Source organism: Sminthopsis crassicaudata, chromosome 2 (assembly GCF_048593235.1).
Source record: "Sminthopsis crassicaudata isolate SCR6 chromosome 2, ASM4859323v1, whole genome shotgun sequence".
Classification (NCBI taxonomy): Eukaryota; Metazoa; Chordata; class Mammalia; order Dasyuromorphia; family Dasyuridae; genus Sminthopsis; species Sminthopsis crassicaudata.
Genome location: NC_133618.1, coordinates 657705168 through 657721421, shown reverse-complemented (window position 1 = coordinate 657721421; position 16254 = coordinate 657705168). Strand labels below are relative to the sequence as shown.

The window sequence follows — 16254 nt, the reverse complement described above, 5'->3', positions numbered from 1 at the left end:
ACATATAGCTACATGTATGTATGTATGCTCAGGACGGGTTGGTGTGAGACTAGCCACGTTAAGAATCACTAGTAAGCCCCAATTTAAAAAAAAAAATAAAACCACCCTCTCAAAATCAATATCATTTCTATTTAATAATAACAGGATCCAGAAGGGAATTATAAAAAGGAAAGTTCTATTCAAAAGAATGGTGAAATTCATAAAGAATCTGGCAGTCTACCAAAGCATATTCAATCTCTATAGAAATGTGCTTACAAAATGCTCCTTAAGAAATAAAGTAGGGGCAGCTAGGTGGCGCAGTGGATAGAGCACCAGCCTTGAATTCAGGAGGACCCTTGTTCAAATCGGGTCTCAGACACTTAACACTTCACAACAAGTCACTTAACCCCAGCCTCAGGAAAAATAAATAAATAAATAAAGTATTTTGCCTTTGGAGTTTCAAAAGGTGTGCTACTAACCTAAACACCAATTTTTGAAAGAATGTAAAATAAGTCTTTCCTGCATTAAAAATAAAGTATAACTTAAATAATTGGGAAGATATTCAGTGTTCATGGTTGAACTATTGCAATATAATAAAAATGGCAATGTTAACTAGATTTTAGGGCTATACCAATTATATACATATGCATATATACATATATATAGAAATACCTTTAGAGAAGTAAAAAAAATAAAATAAAATAAAATAACAAAACTGAACAAAAAATCTAGAAAACAAGGGAAATTCCCCAAAAGTAAGAATGGAAAAATAGTATTTCCATACCTCAAACTATCAGTGATCTTTGAAACTACTTTGTACTCATTAGAAAATAGAAATGTAGTCCAGAAAAAAAGATGAAAGCTTGAACTAGGTTGGTGACTGATGGATTGAAAGGGGCAGAGGCACTATGGAGGTAGAAATGATAAGATTTGAGAACTAAGCTTAGTTTGGGATATGTTTAGTTTTAAATACTGACAGGGACATCCAACTTGCCCTGTCCAGTGGGCAGCTGATAAGGCCAAAATGACACTCAGGAGAGGGGAGTCATTCCTAAGGAGGATAAATAAACTCCTGGTAGCTGAAGGCCGTCACCAGATAAAAGAATTCAAGACAGAGCCTGGAGGTACTCCCACTATTGGGGAGGGGTGCTATGAATGAAAATACTGGAGATAAAAAAGAAAAGGGAAAGAAAAAAAGCAGATAAACTATTTCAGAAGCAGAAGACAGTCCCTTTTACTCTTTTCTGAGCTTATCTTGTCTCTATTTTCTTTGAATGAAACTGTGATATTCCCAATACTGAAGTTTAAAGCCTTAGAATCATCTTTGATTCTTCTTCTCCCGCAATCATCCATATTTGTTCAGCTGCCAAGTCTTATCAATTATACCTCTAAGGTACCTTTTTAATCCACCTCCTCACCATTCACACAATCTTCCCCTAGTAGGGCTCCATCACCTTTTTTCTGGACCACTTCAACAATGCCCTAATTAGTTTCCCAACTTCAATCAGGAGAAACATGGTTCCAGCAAATATGTACTTTAGTCTGATGGGAGATATGAAAGTTGAAGTAAATCTAGTACAAAATAGGGTACAATGGAAAGTTAAAGAAAAGGACTATGTAATGCTGAAAGGAATTTGACTGAGAGATCAAAGAAGGCTTCCTGAATGAAGCACCACTGAATTTGGATGTTAGAGAATGGGATAAATTGGACAGAGCATTCCATACATAGGGAAAAGTGTAGAAACGCAAAAGTACAGCATCCATTCAGGGGAAAAAAAAGAGGAATTAAGTTTTTCTAAAGCAAAAAGCAAGCAACAGAGCTGAGATAAGGCTGGAAAATCAATGCCAAATGGTGGAGGGCCTTGAATGCCAATCTTAACAGTGTAAACTTCCATTAGTCAAAGGTCTAACTGTTGCCACACCCATGGAGTCATGGAGAGGGTATAATGCTCTAATGCCAGGCTAAAGGTGCCAGGAATGCTTGAGTTCAGACTCTGCTAAGGCACCCCAACTGACTTTGTGTCCACCTCTGTCTATATCTAAGAGGTACAGTGTCCCAGAGAAGGGATGGGTGGATGGTCAGTGAAAGCACCCAGGGGAATTCTGGATCCCCAGTTGCGTCCCCAAGCTCCACATCAGAGACATAGGCTAAAGCATCCCTGTGTCTCCTAGACTTAACTGGCCCAACATTCCTCTTCCCCATCCCATTCCATGAAGGCCACTGGAGACCTCACCACTGAGCTGTAAGTGTGTCCATCAGAACCGCAGACAGAGGCAAGCTGGGTCATGTGACAAGGTTTACAAAAGCCTTCTTTGTTTTCATGGAGCTTCAAGGCAGGCTGCTTGATCCTATGGGATAAAAAGAAAGGGAGAGGAACAATAATTAGAGAAATTGGGAGAAGAAGAGAGGTGATAAAGCAAGACCAAAAAAGAAAGTAAAATGAGAAGGTAAAAGGGGGAAAAGTAATTTGTTGATAATTGCTGTTTTCAATCATGTCTGACTATGACCCCGTTTGGGGTGCTCTTGGCTACAATACTGCAATGGTTTGCCATTTCCTTCTTCAGCCCACTTTACAGATGAGGAAACTGAGGCACAAAGAGTTAAATGACTGGCCCAGAGTCACAAAGCTAGGAAGTGTCTGAGACTAGATTGGAGTTTCTCTGACTCCAGGCCCAGCATCCTGTGCACTATGGCACTCCCTAGTTTCCCTGTTGGTAATTAATGGAATAACAAAATGGAAATAGAAAAGGAAAGGTAGACAGGAGAAAAAAGTATTGAGTGAAGGAAAAGATGATAAAAGGACCCAAAAGGGGAGGGACCTAAAGAGGAAGCACAGAGCAGGATGTCTGAAAAAACACTGAAGGTTTTTTGTTTGTTTGTTTGTTTGTTTGTTTTTAATCAGGGGACTTCAATCACTTATATTCCTCCCTTTTCCTCTCTCCTATGATCAAAGAATTTCATAATTTTAGGAATTTTAGGGAATCTCAGCAGCCAAATCCAAAATAAGATTCCTTCACAACAGACCCAGCAAGCAGTCATTCAACCTTTTCAAAGAGAATTCAAAAAGCACAAGGGACCTCCCTTCTTCCACACTGACCACTCCCCCCACCCAAAGACTATTAATAAATAGTGCCTTCATCCTCTGGGATAAATGTGACAGAATGTCTAACTTTCTGGGGGAGAGGCCCTAGGGTACACCTGACCTGAAACTCATCCTTCCTACCTGTGCTCTAGTTTCTTCCGGCTGATGCACATGGCCCTCTGGTAGCCCTGAGCGATGCACACCTTGTGCCGGCTGCATTTCACCTTCTGGCAGGGGTCCTTGGTGGTGTCCAGAGCTGGGAAGACATGGGGTTGGGATAGAATTTATCTTGGGGACCCATATCAAAAAACCCAGGGAATCTCGCTTTCCAAAGTCCACAGTTTGGTCACCCTCTTCCTCTGGTACCCAGCTCTCTGGATGCTGGTAACTCCCATTATGTACCTTTTCAAGGCTGAGCTCCCTAAGGATCCCTCAGGTCAGAGTCTGGGACTCTCCAACTTAACGCTGACTGGTATCACATACCCTTCTCCCCATCCTCTTGCAACTATTTACCTTCATCTCCTTGCTGATTGTCTTCCCAGCTCTTGATGTAGTCATCCTAGAACGGAGGAGATGGGAAAGGGAAAGAGAACATGGTTAGAGAAATAAAGTCAGGAAATCCTAGAAAAGAGCTCAAGCTCAGGGTGAGCAAAATTCAGATTTAGAGGGCAAGAAAGACTTGGGGAGCAAAGAAAAGAAAAGAAGGAAGAAGTGAGTACAAGGGATAATGCTGTAAAAAAAAATTACCCATGAATATGTACTGTCAAAAAATATTATAATTATAAAATTTTAAAAAAATATTTCCTACACAAAAAAAAAAAGAAAAGAAGGGGAGGGAAAGAGAAGAAGCAAAAGGAAGGGAATGGAAAGATTGATTCCCTGAGCAATTATTCCCCATTCCAGCCTCTCTTCATCCTTGCTAAAGAGACCTCCATCTTACTTGAGTTCTAACAAAAGTTCTTCTAATCCTTAATCATTACTGAGTACCCTTATATATCTGTACTTTACTTTCCTAATCTCCTTCAGCTCTACACACAGAGCCCTTCAATTCACTACCTCCCAGCACACACACACACACACACACACACACACACACACACACACACACACACACAGCATCTGTAGGGAAAAAGGGAAAATAAGGAAATGAGTATCCAATAGCAGAGAAATAACAGTCATTGGAGACTCAGCCAGTACTCACCTCTACCTCCTGAGCTTTCAGAGGACAGTAGGCCACAGAACATGGGGCAGGAGAAAAGAGAAAAAGAGAAAAATCTAGGAGTGAGATCCATCCCCAAGAGAGTGATACAATGCGTTAGCCACCCCATATTTTATTGGCTAAAATGACAAGAGTTGGAACCAGGAAAAGTTCAAATCCAGCCTCAATTACTAGCTCTATGATCTTGAGTAAGTATCCAACCCTCTGTGCCTCAGTTCCTTCATCTGCAAAACGGAGGAAGCTGAACTCAATGGCCTCTAAAATCCCTGCTAACTTTACAACTATAATCTTATAATCCTTAATCAAAATGGCAGCAGGCCATTTCCCAAGGGCTGAGAAAGGTAATATATGCTCCATTCCTCTTTCCCCTGACTCCCTTGCATTCACTAAGCTGAGGTCCCCATCAGAGAAGTAGCCACAACAGCTGATTACAACAGCTCTCTGATTTCAAGGTGGAGAATCCAGCCAAGAAAGCAAGAGATTAGCTAGAAAGAAACCAAAGCTACTCCTCTCTAAACTTAACAGAATCTGGGGTAGCCTAATAAGTATTAATTCTCCAGCCCTAGAGTAGTAAATTAAGGGACAGTTCTCCACCCTTGTTTCATCCTCATCATCTACACCACCTGAAGAGTCTTCCCAAAAAGTAGTAGCACTGCTTGGACCGCCTACAGCACAATAACAGGGGTTTGGGACTCACTATCTCAGGAATCCCCCACCCTCACCCCGCCAACCCTATCATTTCCAAAAGAAATTTTTCCTTCAGTTCCTTTGTCTGGAACTCATCCTGCCTGCTAAGGATTTGAGTGAAAGGAAAGTGAGCCACCGAATCCGAAAAAATACAAATGAAACTAGTAGTGGACTGCTCAGATCTTCACAGCCAATATGGCTGGAGCAGCTGGAGGAGAACTGTTCCCTTCCTTGATGTTTGGCCTCTGAGCTACCATGGCCCACCTCTATCTAGTCACAATACCACAGGACACAAGACAACTATCTGGAAGGTATCTTGGGGAACTACTAACCTAACTCCTTCATTTTACAAAGGAAGAAACTTAGACAAAGAGTTGTTAAGGGACCACCCCATGGTTATAGCAACAATGGCAAAGTCTAGGCTCAAACCCAAGACTCTTAGCCCACTTGTCCTTCCAGTGCTGCCATACCACTTCCAAAACACTGGAGGAGGGAAAAGAACAGAAGATGCACATTTATAAAGAGACTCTGGAAAACTGCTGTCTGATCTTGCCCCAGGAGGTATCCTTTGCCAGCTGATCCCCCAGCTGTCTGGGGACTGAGCTGCTATCTCCCACACTAACCCCCTGGCATAAGACTCCACCTTCTTCCACTAGCCCTGCCATCACCAGGCCCAACCTCTGAGGGGACTGAGTCACCCATGGAAAATTGACAAATGGCTCCCAGAGAGACCTCATTGTTGAGACTCACGATTCCCTGACAGGTGGTGGGAGTGCTGCCAGGCAAGGATTCTCTGGGGCCGGAGCCTTGCTGCATTGAGGAGCCAGCTGCCAGCTACAGCCTCTGGGCTAACATCCAGGAGGGACTAAGAGCAACTGATGCAGCAAGGACTAGGAGGTTAGGTGGATATGAGAATTCTCTTTCCTCTCTGCCTCCATCTCCCCTCTAACTCCAACTTCTGCACCTACTTTGTAAGAGAAAATCAGCAAAACTAAACTAAAGTGCCCTAGCAAAGGCAAAGTTCCCAGCTGACCAGTCATGGAGATGACTTGGACTAGCTGTCTCCTAGATCCCTTCAAACTTGAGATTCAAGTAGAAGGTGATACTTGGGATAAGCAGAAATTATAGCAACGAGGCACCCATCATAGAGCAGCTACTAGCATGAGATAATGAAACTTCAGTGGCTCCTCTGAAGTCAATGAACATCAGAAAAAGCATAATATAGGAATCCAGAGGGAACATACTTAAATGGTTCTCAGGGAAAAGTGAATCTAACAGACAGTGAAAATTCAAGGCAATGAATCGTCAGCACCATGGCCAGAGATTGTGTTATTACTTGGTATGAATTACCTATGTGTGTGCAAGGCACATGTTAGCCCATTTGTGTAACTGTAGTGAGTGCTAGGGACATTCGTACATGACTGTATCATAGAAAAACCAAATTACTAAGAGCAAGAGCCATTTCTATTTTTAAAAAATCCATCACTGAGCATCCAGCCTCGAGTCACAGCATCTGGTTCTTGTAACTCTCTTGACTCCATTGTGAAAGACTTCAGTCTCTGAAGTCTTAGAATCCACTTTAGAACTCTGGGACTCCCCTACTCGGTGGTAAGAGGGATGGGAGTCCAGGCAGCAAGAGAGGGGGGGACCAGAAGAAAAGTTAGGAGATGATGAAAAGGAAAAAGAGATAAGAGATATGGCCTCCTCTCATGCAAGGGTCTCCATCCTCCTTTCCTCTCATCACTCCTGGTCAATCTCATACATCACCTTCACTCTTGGGAGTAATAATTATTGCAAAGATCTTTGTATTCCCAATAATAACTGATATTTCTAGAGTATTTTTCAAGTTTGCAAGGTGATACACATACAAATACATTATCTCATTTGTCTCACAGATTATCCTACAAGATAGTTGCTTATTATTATCTCTGTTTTATAGATGCAGAAACGCTAGTGAAAAGAGGGCAAATCCCTCTCAGATTGGCTAAGATGAAAGGAAAAGATAATGACGAATGTTGAAGGGGATGTGGGAAAACTGGGACACTAATACATTGTTGATGGAGTTGTGAAAGAATCCGGCCATTCTGGAGAGCAATTTGGAACTATGCCCAAAAAGTTATCAAACTGTGCATACCCTTTGACCCAGCAGTGCTACTACTGGGCTTATATCCCAAAGAAATACTAAAGAGGGGAAAGGAACCTGTATGTGCCAAAATGTTTGTGGCAGCTCTTTTTGTAGTGGCAAGAAATTGGAAACTGAGTGGATGCCCATCAATTGGAGAATGGCTGAATAAATTACGGTATATGAATGTTATGGAAAATTATTGTTCTGTAAGAAACAATCAGCAGGCTGATTTCAGAGAGTCCTGGAGAGACTTAATGAACTGATGCTGAGTGAAGTGAGCAGAACCAGGAGATCATTATATACAGCAACATCAATATTATAGGACAATCAATTCTGATGAACATGATTCTTTCCAGCAGTGAGATGATTGATGCCAGTTCCAATGGTCTTTTTTTTTTTCTTTTTCTGAGGCTGGGGTTAAGTGACTTGCCCAGGGTCACCCAGCTAGGAAGTGTTAAGTGTTTGAGACTAGATTTGAATTCAGGGCCTACCTGAATTCAAGGCTGGTGCTCTATCACTACACCACCTAGCTGCCCCCAGTTCCAATGATTTAGTGACAAAGAGACCATCTACACCCAGAGAGAGGACTGTAGGAACTGAATGTGGACCACAATGTAACATTCTCACTCTTTTTTATGTTGTTTACTTGTATTTTGTTTTCCTACTCATTTTCTTTCCTTTTTTTATCTGATTTCTCTTGTGCAGCAAGAGAATTATATAAATATGTTTACACATATTGGATTTAACATCTATTTTAACATGTATAACTATATTGCATTGCTTGCCATCTAGAGGAGGGGATAGAGGGAAGGAGGAGAAAATTTGGAACACAAGGCTATGCAAGGGTCAATGTTGAAAAATTATCCGTGCATATGTTTTGAAAATAAAAGGCTTTAAAAGAAGAAGAAGAAGAAAGAAAAGAGGGTAAATCACTTACCCAGGGTCATATAGCTTATGTCCAGAGAATTTGAATCAAATTCTCCCGACTCTAGGCTACTTGATCTGACATAGGAGTGGGGGGAGGGCTCCCATAGGTTCAAAGGAATCAGAAGTTTCTGCTCAGAGATTCTACACATTGTTCAAGCTGGAGAAACTCTTGGAGATCATTGAGTCCAATTCCTTAATTTTTAACATAAATGAGCATATTGTTAAATTTCGTCAGGTCAGAGACTATTCATTTTTGTCTCTGTATCCTCAGCACTTACCGTATCAGTCCACAGTAGGAGCTCTTACATGCTCATTGAACTCAAGTGACCTGTGGTATGTGAAGGGGCACTTTTTGGAAAGGCTCAAAACCTTCGGTGTGGAGAGTGGCTTACAGGGCATCTTGATTTCCCAACTCACCTTAAAAAATGCTTTGTCCCAGCTTCTGTGGACTTTCAAGCTCTCCATGGCCGTGTCCCCAAGTCACCCCCCAGATGCCTCAACCTCCAATAGAGACAGTAGGGAAAAGGCCTTCAGAATTCAGTACAAAGTAAGTTATTGATGGTCAATACTGAACAGCAGGGAGGACGAATTCTCTCAGGAAGTCTTGCCAGGAAATTCAGATGGGAAATTCATGAATGACCTCAAAGGCAGGCAGGTGCATGAGAATAGACTTTTTATCAAAAGCCCCTACACCATTCCTTCTGCCAAGCCCCTGGAATAAGAGTCCCTAGACCTTTTTAGAAGAGGAAGGGGAGATTGACTCGCTCCCAACAATCAATTCGCAAATATTTATTTAGAATATATTATTTGTATAATTTGAATGAATATATTATTCCCCATGCCTCATAACCCTGGCTTTTCTAAAGCTGTGTCATCAGAGCAGATGCTGGAAAAGTTTCAAGTATGGATCCAATGACAGATTGTATATCTCTTGCCTCGGGACCAGTCTCACTAAATTTGAAAAAACTCATCACCAAGTTGGCAACTCTCAAAGACCATTTACGGAAATTGCCTGAAGAGGGCTTGTCATCTACATGGGAGGAGAGACTACCCACGTTGCAGAAATCACAGATTCTTAAGTAGAGAAGTGTATACTTTTTGTAAGGCACACCCTAGAGAAAGCCTGAGATCCAAGGTAAAAATCAGAAGGGCTTAAAGTCTGGGGGAAAGGATTTCTGTTTGGCAGTGAGTGGGGTGGGGCTGGGCTTGATGCTTCTTGAAATTCTGGGAATAAGGGGAGAAAAGGGCCCCTGGGAGATAAGTGAAGAATAGACTGATTCTACTTCAGTTCAGAGAATGGGAGAAAAGACAAAAAACATTGGAATCCAAAGGGAGGATATGGGCTGAGGAATAGGCACAGTGATAGCAAAAGGAAAAAACAGCCTCCTGGGAAGCAGGAAATTTCTTTGGAAGGGACTAGCCGGCAGTGAAGACACAGACCATTTGTGCCTGAGCTGAGACAGAGCATTCTGATCTTCTGGTCTGATCAGCCACAGTCGGACACACTGTAACTTAACTCTGGCACAGGGACGCCATTTTGGTCCTCTTTGAGAACAAAGGACAGCCACCAACCAACCAATGAGTACTAGTAAGAGCAGAGCAGGGAGACTAAGGTAGGACTTAAAACCAGGTTAGGAGCTAGTCCTCCAATTTAGGGGAGACCGTCAGGGCCAAATTTAAGGGCCCTTAGGACAAGGATGACACATCAGCCCCATAATTTGCTTCTCTATCCTTTTAGTCACATGTTAGATTTGTGCCATTTATGAAGCTAAAGGAGATAGTCATTAGCAAGTGTGAATAAAGCCAGTGGAATGTGTTTATTTATATCACCCAAGTGGGCTCATTAACATTTGCAGAAAATGACCAAATAATGACACCAGTGTGTTAAGGAATCAGGAGACCAAGTCCTTCTCCCAGCTCTGCCACTGACCAGGCGTGTGACTTTGAGCAGGCCCTTCACTCCTCCAGTTTCCTCATCCAGAAAAATGAGGTAGCTGTACGAAGTCATCTCCAAGGTCACTTTCATATGGCTCAAAAATATTCTGCTTCTGATTTGAAGTCACTCCAGATGGCTGTGGAGGAGGGTAGGGGGAGTTTGATAGCACAGGAGCAGCAGCTGATAGAAAATTGTTCATCCTTGCACTGGCCAACACAGCATTTTCTTAGCAAAGATCTTGGCCAATCAATGCTTGACTAACAACAAATATTTTATTAAGCACCCTGACGGTGGTTCTTAACCTACTATATGGAAACTTGATTGGGTTTTTTTTAAACATAATTATTTTTCAATATAATTGCTTTGCAATAACATAGATTTTATTTTATACAATTAAAAATATGATCCATAGGTTGACTTCTCAAGACATCCAAGGGCTCCATGTCATTGACCATGTTGATGGGTGAAAAGGGGAGTGATCATACCAGCCCTTCTCTCCTCGATCCAACATCCATATCAACCTTCCATTGTGGCTGGAACAGAAGTAAGCATATGGCTCAAAGGCATAGGAGTCTGATTTCTAAGAACCCTTTAAAAATCAAAGCTTTTAACCAGACTTTCCTTAAGAGTGGACCATATCATAAAATCATATAATCACAAGTCTGGAAGGATCTTTAAAGATCATTTTATCCCTGCCCTTGTGTTACAGTAATCTAAAAGCTGAGCCCCAGCGAAGACAAATGATTTTCTTTGAATTACCTGCCTTTTAATCTTTTGATTAAATGTACATATTGTTAACATGAGCATTTATTTTGTGACATTTTTCAGTGCCTTAAAGGAAGTAGCAGAACTGAGCCAGGTACTCAGCCAAGTCTAGTTTATCTTGTCACTTGATACCATATTTTTTCTTTAACAAGGATACTCAAAGCAAGGGATGATGGTGACACTTGTGGATATTATATTACAGAATCAGAGAGCTAAATGGGATCTTAGTGGCCATCTTGCTCAATCTATTCCCCCAACGGAACCACTGTCATAACACCCCCACCCAGGCATCAATCAGCCCCTGTTTGAATACCTCCAAGGAGAAAGAACTCTGCCATACAACAGAACAGCTTATATTTGCATAGGTTTTTTAAAATTTATTTACAAAAAGCACTATTTTCTCACTAGATAATTTTATTCTGACAAAACCCCTTTAGAAGATAAATAAGATAGCTACTACTCACCCTGTTTTACAGATCACAGAACAGCATGACAGATAAAGCAATTGGTTTAAGGTCACAGTTAGTTGCTGCACCCTAACTCAATCTCACTTACTCGGTATAGTGTTTCATAGGTATTTGTCTAACTATCTTAATAGGATTATAAGTTCCTGAAAGGAAGGGATAAATCCCATGCCTCTTCAAAATCTCTGGGTTTAAAACAGAAAACTTGAATACAGCTAGTGTTCAATAATAATAGCTGTGATTGGATTAATGATAGACTAGAACTTAAATGGGGGAGCTAGGTGCATAGAGCATTGGACCTGGAGTCAAGAGAACCCGAGTTAAAATACAGCTGCAAGCACTTACTAGCTGTTCGACCCTGAGCAAATCATTTCACCCTCTTTGCTTCAGTTTCCTCATCTGTAAAATGAGCTGGGGAAGAAATGGCAAACCACTCTTTGTCAAGAAAGCTCAAATGGATTCACCAAGAGTGGGACACAACTAATCTCTTGATTTTCAACTCCTTTCAATGCACACAGAAAAAAATCCTGGAATCTCAAAACTTGAAAGGACCTTGAGTATCATCCAGTCCAATACTGGCACATTGTCCCTTTGAAACTCTGTTTCTTTATCTTTCATTTTCTCCAAGGCTAAATTTCACTCCCATGAAGCCTATCCAGATTCCCCTAACTGTTGATTTCATTTCATTTTTATTAATACCCAAATCACTCAACTATCCTCACAGCCTAAACTAATCCTCCTTTGTACATAATACAGCATTTCCTATGTGTTTGCTGAATCTGAGCAGGAACTTCCCTCTACAGTGCTCCTCATGACTGGTCCTCCAGGGCATGAGGGAAACTCAGGAGAAGAAACTCATCACCCCTAGTCCATTCTCAGAGCTTTAAATGCTCAGAGGGGACAATGGTCAAAAGAGGCTTCATGTTGTATTAGGGGAAGGTGCTAGACTTGGACTTAGAAAACCAAGGACTGGCTCCAGACTCACTCTCTGTGAGCATCCTTTAAGATGAGTCTCAATGTTCTCAGCTATGAAAGAAGATAATAACAAATGTCCTATCTCACAAAATTCTCATGAGAATCAAACAAAATCATAACATCATTGCATCATGGATTTAGAGCTGGAGGAGTCCTTAGAGGCCATCTCTCCCAACCCTTCCCTCATTTTACAGAAAAGGAAACTGAGGCCTACAAAGGGGAAGTGATTTGCCCAAGATAGCATGTACAAAACATTTTGGGAACTTTAAAATTTATTGGGCAAGAGAGGTTCAGGCTGCTTCACCATCCCCCCCCCTCTCTTTCTCTGTCTCTCTCTGTCTCTCCCTGTCTCTCTCTGTCTCTCTGTCTCTCTCTGTCTCTCTGTCTCTGTCTCTCTCTCTCTCTCTCTCTCTCTGTCTCTCTCTCTGTCTCTCTGTCTCTCTCTCTCTCTCTCTTTCTCTCTCTCTCTTTCTCTCTCTCTCTTTACTCTCTCTCTGTCTGTCTGTCTCTCTGTTTATTTGTCTGTCTCTCTGTCTGTCTGTCTCTTTCTCTGTTTTTCTCTCTCTTTCTCTGCCTCTGTGTATGTGTGTGTCTCTCTGTCTCTCTCTCTCTGTCTCTCTCTGTCTCTCTCTGTCTCTCTCTGTCTCTCTCTCTCTCTCTCTGTCTCTCTCTCTCTGTCTCTCTCTGTCTCTCTCTTTCTCTCTCTCTCTTTCTCTCTCTCTCTTTCTCTCTCTCTGTCTCTGTCTCTCTCTGTCTCTCTCTGTCTCTCTCTTTCTCTCTCTCTCTTTCTCTCTCTCTGTCTCTGTCTCTCTCTGTCTCTCTCTCTCTCTCTCTCTCTGTCTCTCTCTCTCTGTCTCTCTCTGTCTCTCTCTTCTCTCTCTCTCTTCTCTCTCTTCTCTCTGTCTCTCTCTTTACTCTCTCTCTCTCTCTTTCTCTGTGAATGTGTGTCTCGGTTTCTCTCTCTCTTTCTCTGTCTGTCTCTCTGTTTATTTGTCTGTCTCTCTGTCTGTCTGTCTCTTTCTCTGTTTCTCTTTCTCTTTCTCTGTTTATCTGTCTGTCTCTCTTTCTCTGTTTCTGTCTTTCTCTGTCTGTCTCTCTGTTTCTCTCTCTCTCTTTTTCTGTCTGTCTCTTTCTCTGTTTCTCTCTCTGTCTGTCTCTCTTTCTCTGTCTGTCTCTGTCTGTCTCTCTGTTTCTCTTTCTCTCTTTCTCTGTCTGTCTCTCTCTCTTTTTCTGTCTGTCTCTTTCTCTGTTTCTCTGTTTGTCTGTCTGTCTCTCTGTTTATCTGTCTGTGTCTCTCTGTCTGTCTGTCTCTGTCTGTCTCTCTCTTTCTCTGTCTGTCTCTCTGTTTCTCTCTCTGTTTGTCTGTCTCTGTCTGTCTCTCTGTTTCTCTTTCTCTCTTTCTCTGTCTCTCTGTCTGTCTGTCTCTCTTTGTCTGTCTGTCTCTCTTTTTCTGTCTGTCTCTTTCTCTGTTTCTCTCTCTATCTGTCTGTCTCTCTTTCTCTGTCTCTGTTTCTCTCTGTCTTTCTCTTTCTCTGTGTATGTGTTTGTCTCTGTTTCTCTTTCTCTCTCTTTCTCTGTCTGTCTGTCTCTCTCTCTGTCTGTGTCTCTCTCTCTTTCTCTGTCTCTCCCTTTCTCTCTGTCTCTGTCTCACCACCACACACACACACACACACACACACACACACACACACACACACACACACACGTGCGCGCATGCACAAGCATTTTCCAGAAGCCCCACACGCTGCTGTGTGGTGGTTTGAAGCTAACCCACCTCCAGCTTTGATCTCTGCAGCTCTGCTCCGTTGCCATGGAAACATGGCCCTCTGCTGCAAGCTCAGAGAAAGCCTGGGCTTGGGAGATTCCCCCCTCGTGGGTAAGAGCCACACAGTGGGTGTTTTCAGTTGCTGCTGTTTATTTCATTTCATTAATATCCTAACTAGCTTCACAGCCCACATTCACCCCCCCTTCCCCTGACCTCTCCATCTTCCACAGACTGCGGGGGGGCCTCGGAAGGCTAATTGGTCCCATCCTACAGTACTGGGGAAGGAAGAGGAGGAGAAATGACATCCTGTGGACTGGATGGAACCTGCCTTCCATTTGTAGTCTTTCCTGGTAAGGAAATTAAGCCCAGGATTCCTAAATCTACCCAGACCCAGGCCTTCAGGGAAAGGGCTAAACTCTCATATTATACAAAGCACTGAAGAAAGAGTTAAAAGCTGAGTGGGGAGGGCAAAGATGGCCAGGACACCTTGGAGGGCAAGATGACTCCAAGCACTTATCTCTTCCCATTCCGTCTCCTTCCCAGTTCCGGAGCTTCAGAATAGTGTCTGTTCTTAACTCCGTTCTAATTGAAAATTTAGAAATATTTGGTACACAGAAGCAGAACCAGAAATACTTTGAAAAGCTACCTTTCCATGGGACTTAAAAGGAACTAAATATGGAAGTTAACTCTGAGGTAGATTGGAGGTGGGGAAGTGGGAGGGAAAGTGAGTCATTAAATATTTACTCCCCTCTTGGAGAAGTTGGAAGAGGGTTTCTGCTGAGCTCAAGCAAACAGAATGAAGTTGGAAATCCAATCTTCTCCTCCACTCCCCGCTCTGAGGAATTTTTTGTTAGGGTAAGAATGTGTTTATCACTCCTTCCTTTGGTGCCAGGCACAGCTCTTAGCGAGGATCACAAGCCTGGCAACACTGATAAGCCAATATAAGGGTGCCCAGTTTCTCATCTTCTCCCCCTGCCTCCTCTACACAGGTGATGTTTGGGGGTATCATCCATAATATAACATTTTCTCTCCCTCATGATTCCAGAATTTAGCCCTGAAAGGGATGGGGACAGGAAGGACAAAAATCTAGAATCATACATTAAGAAACTGGAATTCTGGTCTTGTTTTCTTTGATGATGTAACACCCTCTAAACCTCTTTCTTTGATCTAGGAAATAATTCCAAAATCAATGGAAGATAAAATAACATGCAAAAAGAAGAAGAAAGGAATAATTCCCAAAGCCCTAAGACATCTGGAAGGATCACAGATTGGAGCTGTCCAATAATGAGATGTCCAAGTTCTCCTTATTTTGGGCCTAGTAGAGGAGTACTAAGTCTATAAGCAAGAAATAAAAGTTTAGCATCTCAGTCTGGGACTGAGGTATCCCTTATTTGTAAGTTGTCAGATTAGAAAAAGAAAATGCTTCTTTCAGAAAGGAACTAAGTGTCCTACCTTGTTCCTACCACTGAACCCCAAAGGTACAAGAAAATGAAAGGTAATCCCTGGACGCTCACCTCTCGAAGCCTTAGGAAGCAGGATCAAGCCACAGTCACAGAGTATGTGTGGTTGGGGGAGGGAACTTGCTTCTGAAAGAGAATAGATCTGAACTTACACAGGAGAGAGAAGTGATGGAGGAGACCAAAGGGTGCCATCCATCAATCTGTCAAAGCTGCATGTTGTTGTGGGTGAGAAATAGAGCAAGAGGCAATTTTATTTCATTCATTCATTTACACATAAATTAGAGAGTACATAGTATAATCTCAAGGGTGACTCATATTTTTTCTCTCTTAGTTAGCTGTTCAACCTGGGGTAATTAACTCAATCTTTCTAGGCCTCAGTTTCTCTTATCTGTAAAAATGAAGGAAAATGCAGATGATTACTAAAATCTAAAATTCTATGTTCCTAGAAATCTATATTAAGAAAGCACCTACTATGTGTGGAACACCGAGTAGACTACAAAGACATAATTCATGGGCCAAGCCTCTAAAATGTTTCTGGACTAGGTGCAGAAGCAAAGTGCATTATTCACATTAACTGCTAAACAAGAGTATAAAACTTTTTTTAAAATGTAGGATAAATGCTGATGGAATGATAACTGGTACTAGACCAGATGGCAGGGAAAGATCCCTGTGACTGATCAGGAAGAATCCACCAAGGACTTGAAATGAATTTCTGCCCAAAGCCCCCTTTCCAAATCTGGCATCAATATTGCTTCAGAAAACTGAGAGAGGTTTCCTTTCCTGTGGATTTCAAAGCCAAGGAATAAAGGTATAAAGGAATAAAGAGGGTAAAGAGATGCTTTCATCCCTTCATTCCCCCACCCCCTCCA

At 42.0% G+C, this 16254-nt stretch overlaps 1 protein-coding gene across 1 annotated transcript in view; it reads right to left on the bottom strand.

Annotated features, from left to right (window-relative positions):
• The window catches only part of SPOCK2 (SPARC (osteonectin), cwcv and kazal like domains proteoglycan 2), a 36930-nt gene that overhangs the window by 11701 nt on the left and 8975 nt on the right, over positions 1-16254 (bottom strand). Inside the window, exons 2-4 of the mRNA XM_074296872.1 lie at positions 3576-3621; positions 3204-3318; positions 2214-2328 (exon numbers count right to left, since the gene is read on the bottom strand). Coding sequence (XP_074152973.1) covers positions 2214-2328; positions 3204-3318; positions 3576-3621 — 276 coding nt within the window. The remainder of the gene's footprint in view (positions 1-2213; positions 2329-3203; positions 3319-3575; positions 3622-16254) is intronic.